Raw genomic sequence first — 6,031 nt, 5'->3', positions numbered from 1 at the left:
GATATGTCTCTTCTTAAGAGCGACTGAGTGAAACGACAGGGGTAAACTCAGGTAATTTCTGCACATTGCCGACTTCCTGTCTACTCTCTGTCGTGTTGTTACTGTAAACACGGTTATGGCAGGGGGAAAGCAGCCTCTAGTTGGACACTTTAATGATCACCTCAATTACTTAAATAGCACCTTTAATTTAATGTTTGCACTGACTGTTATTTAATGTCTGTTTTTGATAACTCTGCACTATCTGCTTTTTTAAATATTGCTGTACATATATAAACAACACAACTTCAGAAGGTCAACACTTTGTATTTTTTTTATTCAGGTCTAATTACAGATTTTTTCCTCAACTGTTTATAGGTTCTTGTTTAAATCACACATATATTTTTATCCCTGCATGGGTTATGTACATTTCTTATATAAGTCTATTATTAATTGCTCAGTTTAAGTTTGATTCATCTAGGGGTATTCTTTAAATCTTTTTTCGGGTTAATATATATGTATGGGAGGGGGGGCGTCGGTTTTGTGGTTAATTTGTAACAAATGTTTCATGTCATGTACGTCTTTGTAACCTGCTACTGGATGCTTTGAATTTCCCTCGGGATCAATAAAGTATCTATCTATCTAACAAGAGGTTGTCCGTTTCATATTACCAACGCAGTGGCGGCTCTGGACCATTTTTACTGAGGGGGCCAGTTGCTGGTTGTTGGTTTGAAGGGGGTGACCATTCTATTCATTTAACTGTGGCTGAGCCACAATTGCTCAACCTTTTGCTTCTGCATCAACGCAATATCATTGTTTTATCGATATGCTCTTCGTTTTGGAGGGGGGCCAAGCTCAGTGTTACAGGAGCACTGGCCCCTCTTGGCCCCTGCCCAAAAACCACCAACGCAACACATATCAGCGTCCTATTTTTTCAATTTATCTACATATTTATAACTGCAGCTTTATTGTCATGGGAAACGTTTACATTGCCAAAGCACGTGTAAAAATTAAAACACAAAAAGTAGAATAACAGAATATGAAATGTAAAAAAACAGTTGTGTTGGATTGCAGTATTGTAAGTGTGAAAACAAAGTGGTGTATTTTATTTATATATCTACCACAGTCCTATCAAGTCTCAAACGAGAAAATATTATATCAGTAAAACTCAGCAGACTTGTTTTATAAAGTCATACAAACCTTTTCTAAGTCAGTTTCCTCTAAGCACTAAATTCAACCAACCCATATCAGAAAATATAAAAAATTTAAAAGTAATAAATTTAAAAGTCAGGCCCAATTTATTCACAACTGATGACATCTTATTTATTGATGGAATGGTAAAATCATTTCACAACACAAAGATTTTTCTGCAGACCTTTAACCAGAATTGATTTTGATAGTTAAAAACCAAAGTCTACCTTCTTTCCTCTACAGAAAAATTAACAATGATAAAATAGAGTCTTAAACATTATGAACAGCAGACAAGATGTGTTGGTTACTGACTGATTTTACACCCCATGTCCACATCAATTAAATATTTAACGTTAAAAACAAAAAAGAGAAATTAGACACAAATACATACATCCAGGAAAAGGCACCTCTGGCAAGAGAGTTTTCAAACAGATGCTTTCATTTAGTCTGAATTTACAAGTGGCACTAATCATTGATGGCCAAAAAAAATCAACACCCGCTATTTATATATCATACATTTCATTATTAACAGCAACTTAGAATCTGAGTGATTGTGAAAATAGTGTTTTCTTGTGACACTCTAAAAACAACATGGTCTATATATATATATATTATACTGTTATTTTACAGGTTATCTACATTTATAATCAAAATATGATAGGATATAGATAGTGAGAAAGCAGCATTGGCATGGGGCAAGAGTCTGTGGTTCCCTTAAGCGATATAGGTTTTGATCTTCTGTGTAATGGCCCCGCAGCAGATCGGACACTTTATGAGTGACACTGAACACTCCTTACAGGTCACCAGATGACCACATGGAATGAGGACAATACAAATATCTCTGTCCATACATATTTTGCACTGTTTCTCCATCTGCAGTTTCCGTAGTTTCTCAAGTGGGTCCTCATCTATAAGAAAAAAAAAAGATTGAAATGTAGCCAGTCATAATCAAATCACTGCCTGTTATGTTTGATGAACCTGGAGTCAGAAAACAGGAGGTACGGTACCTTGCTCCTGTGATTTTGCAGGATCGCTGTCTTGTGTTTTATTATTACAATCCTCCAAAAGTTCTTCCAGGCTGGAGTAGCCCAAACCTGTGAGACTGATTTTCTCCAAGATCACCTTTTCCACCACACTGGGCTCTAGACCCATCCCTATGGCTCTCTGAGCCATGGCGGAGTGCAGCACCTCTGAACACAAAGAGGAAACTTCAGCCCTTTGTATTCTTAAGTTACATTATATCCATTTGTTAAACAAATTGAAATACACAAACAAGGGTAATCACATTAAAAACGAGTCATTATTTACCATTCCTATCTCCCGAAAATCCATTCTGATGACTTGAAGCCTGCACACAAACATGATCATGTCATTTTCAAAGACGTTCAAGTCAAATCAAAGCCTGAGTGATATCAAAACAGATGAAATGAATAAAGTATTGCAATTTAAACACTTAATAGTGTCACATTTTTCAAGTCTTATTCAATTTTCAAAACAGACCTCAGACATCCCACTCTAGAACATTTTTTGTATACGCAGAGTGGGGGTCCAAAATGCTTTCCAAAGTGTTCAAAATCTAACAAATATTTTTATCTCTATTTCAGTTTAAAGGATTTTTTGATATTTAAATACAAGGTAGGTAGCACCAGTATGAGTAATAATACTGCTTTTTATTCCAAGACACTGAAGTTCTGAGTCTTTGTTCTGCACATGTGCTTGATGAAAACAAGTTTAAAAAATCATTTATTTGCAAATCAGATTACTTGGGAAATCCAGGAACATCATGTTTAGTTTTTGTGTGTGTGTACACGTGTGCACTGAATACTTACAGCTCCGTTTCGTCGTGGGTCTTGTAGCTGGATGCTGTTGACAAATTCTTGTCCCTTTTCTGCTAACAGGAAACTGCATCTGATTTTTTTTTTGAAACATGTTTTTAGTTAACATAAAAGAAAATGCTGCAGAGTTCAACAAGTGTTAGGAGGAGCGTAATCATTGTTGCTTTTACCCAGGGTAGTATTTGGCATGTTCTTCCCAAGGGTCTTCCTCAGGCTGCCAGCCTTTCAAACCTCCACCACAGCAGAAACATAACACTTGGTCTCCTGAACCTGCATGGACACACAGAATTTAAACGTGATTGCATTTATAAATATGATCATATACTACAAACTATTGTGAACCACTAATAGTTTGAAACCTTGCTCAATGCTTCATTAGTCCCATGACAATTTCTCCCTCAGGCATCAATGTACCTGTGCTGTAGAAGCCAGCTCTGGCAAGCCTCTCGTGGTCTATAGGGTGCTGAACTCCAGCAAAGCTGCCAAGCCTGTCGTCAAAACTGCCCATCGGAACATGATTGTTTGCTTGTTGTCTACTGCTGCCCTCCTCCTCCATCACTCCCTGAAATGGGACGTTGCCCACATCATGCCCGAGGATGAAGAAGCAGTAGGGGAAATGGGTTGTGTGTTCCCTCCAGGCGGTGTCCCCTGTTTCCCAACCCCCCAGCATGCCACCACAGCAGAAGCACTGCACTCTGTCTAGCTCTCCTAAGTAGTAGAGCCCGGCTTCGGCCAGATCTCGAGGTCTCACAGGAGCTGTGGGGGGCCAAGAAGAGTAAGTTTGAAGCCGTACTTCCTCACTCTTCATGTGAGGGGCCATTGGATAAGTAGTTTCATCGACCACCTCTCCTGTTCTCAAACGATATTCCATGTCCTCAGCTTCCTCATTGTAGGTTAAACCGTTATTTAGGCTGGTATCAGAACTTGGGCCGAAACTGGGGCGGTGAGTGCAGCTAAGAAACTTGCATGATGGTGAAACCTGTAACAAGGGGGAGGGGGGTATGATTTATCAATATAGATAAAATAACAAAAAATATAAACACATATGTTTTTCTTTTATACGATGAGTACCTCTTTATGCCTCTCTACAGGTGTGTCTTCCCTGCACCAGTTCTCCACAGTCTTCTGGCAGCTGAAACAGCGGACACGATCAGCTTGGCCAGTGAAGTAGAAGCCTGCCCGGGCCAATCTTTCTGCTGACATCTGCGAGGCCAGCCCAGAGCCACGGAATGAATCCAGGCGGCTATTCATCCGGGAAAAATCATCCAAGTGATCCGTCTCAAAGTTGCTATCTTGCCCAAGATCACACATGATAGAGCCAGAGAGGAAGCTGTGGAGTAGACAGAATGTTTGCATACAAAACAGGAAGACAAATTATGATACAGGTTAAGTCAATGTGCTTACTTACAGCTTGAAACACATAATATATAAATATTTTTAGACCAGAGTATCATAAAAAAAGTTTCATATTAAAAATCTGCCAATTCAGTGATTGAATGCAATTCTGTTATTGAGCTACGCTCTTAGAGGGTCACTGTGCCTTTAAGAGAAACAGCCACCCTGTATCACATGGAGGCATTGAATATTCCATGTGAGGGATGGGCACTAGAGAGGAAGGATAGGCTAGATGCTTGGTTAACTGCAGTACACTCCTATTGCACAGGGTGTATCCCTTTGCAGCCCAAGAACATACACTGTGCCAAAGGACAGCAATAAAATAATATTTTAATATATATATATTTTTTTTAAAGGAAGACAGTAAACCCTGCACTGATAATCAAAATAGTCTAATGTAGGACATGAAACTATGTAGAAAGACATTATGAAGCTGTGACATATTTTAGTAAGCAAAGGTAAATGTTTACTCATAACAGAAATGATGTCGCAACAAGTCATGGGAAGCACACCACACCTCCATTTGTACATATTTTCCCAGCGGGTGGAACTTTTATGTTTTCTGTTCTCTACGTTTGGTCACATAGCTTAAGGTTTCCAAGGTTCACTCTTTGTACTGCAGACCTAGAGTACCTGTCTGTGTTGCAATACGGACTAAATGTATGCTTTAAGAAGTCTTAAACAGAGCAAAGATCGAAAATATAAGTATTTATTTGAAAGTAACTTTATCTTGACGGGGATAAAAAAGGGTACACCCAACAATAAGGCTTTATCCAAAAGCAAAAAAAAGGGCTTATGCAAAGACCCTTAGTTGTAACCAATTAACTAGTTACGCGACTATTTATTGATCAAATGCTTATCCATGACAGTTTATTGACTTAATCGAAGTCGTACCTTGTGATCTTTGGACTGAGTTGCGTGTCTTTAAAAAAGCAAAGTTCAGATAACGCTTCATGTAAATATATTTGTACCTGCATCTGCTCAGTTAAAAATGCTTCCTACAAAATACAAAAGTATTCGCGTCAGTAACAAATGGCCCAACAATTTCCAGAAACTTCGTAGAGTTTTAAGTATAACAAAAGCGACACAAAAGCTCCATGGTCTCGTAAAAGACAACAAAGCTGACTGACTGTTGTATGACAGCTAACACCAACAAACATTAGCTAGTCAAGTTAGCTTAGCTATTCGACATGACGCTAGGTCAAAAGGTTATTTGATAAATAAACGTCGCAAAACTTCAATAATTACCGTTCAAGCGCGTCCAGCCACCTCTTGAGTATATATTTCTCAGTCAACCTTTGGTGTGACCACCATCTACAGGAGGATACGGTAATGAGAGGATATTTAACGCATCCACTTCAGGAAGTGAAAGCTACACCTTCCTAGCGTTCACACTGCGCACGTGGTCGTGCGCATCACAGCTGCCCACTCACTGACGTCATGAAATTTCGGAAAAGAAGAGATAAGGGGATGGGGGGGAGTTTTCCAAAAAAAAAAAGAAAGAAATTTAACGACTTAAGTGTTGACATTTAATTTTATTTACAAGCATCGCTAAATGTTTGTTTTATTCACAATTTTTAAATCATTTTTGAAAAATGACATGTTCACAATAGTTATAGGCTACGTGGTGGGTT

General features: G+C 38.6%; 1 protein-coding gene across 1 annotated transcript; it reads right to left on the bottom strand.

Annotated features, from left to right (window-relative positions):
* Nucleotides 1–1,273: 1,273 nt before the first annotated feature.
* On the bottom strand, nt 1,274–5,804 carry xiap (X-linked inhibitor of apoptosis). The gene is made up of 8 exons (XM_020629643.3): nt 5,646–5,804; nt 4,074–4,332; nt 3,417–3,981; nt 3,173–3,272; nt 2,997–3,075; nt 2,476–2,515; nt 2,175–2,357; nt 1,274–2,075 (listed from the first exon to the last, which is right to left on the bottom strand). Exons 2-8 carry the CDS (start codon nt 4,311–4,313, stop codon nt 1,882–1,884), a joined length of 1,401 nt encoding a protein of 466 aa, XP_020485299.2. The 5' UTR covers nt 4,314–4,332; nt 5,646–5,804; the 3' UTR covers nt 1,274–1,881.
* Nucleotides 5,805–6,031: the final 227 nt, after the last annotated feature.

The sequence above is a fragment of the Labrus bergylta genome, chromosome 9, assembly GCF_963930695.1.
Source record: "Labrus bergylta chromosome 9, fLabBer1.1, whole genome shotgun sequence".
Lineage (NCBI taxonomy): Eukaryota > Metazoa > Chordata > Actinopteri > Labriformes > Labridae > Labrus > Labrus bergylta.
This window is presented reverse-complemented; position numbering and strand designations above follow the sequence as displayed.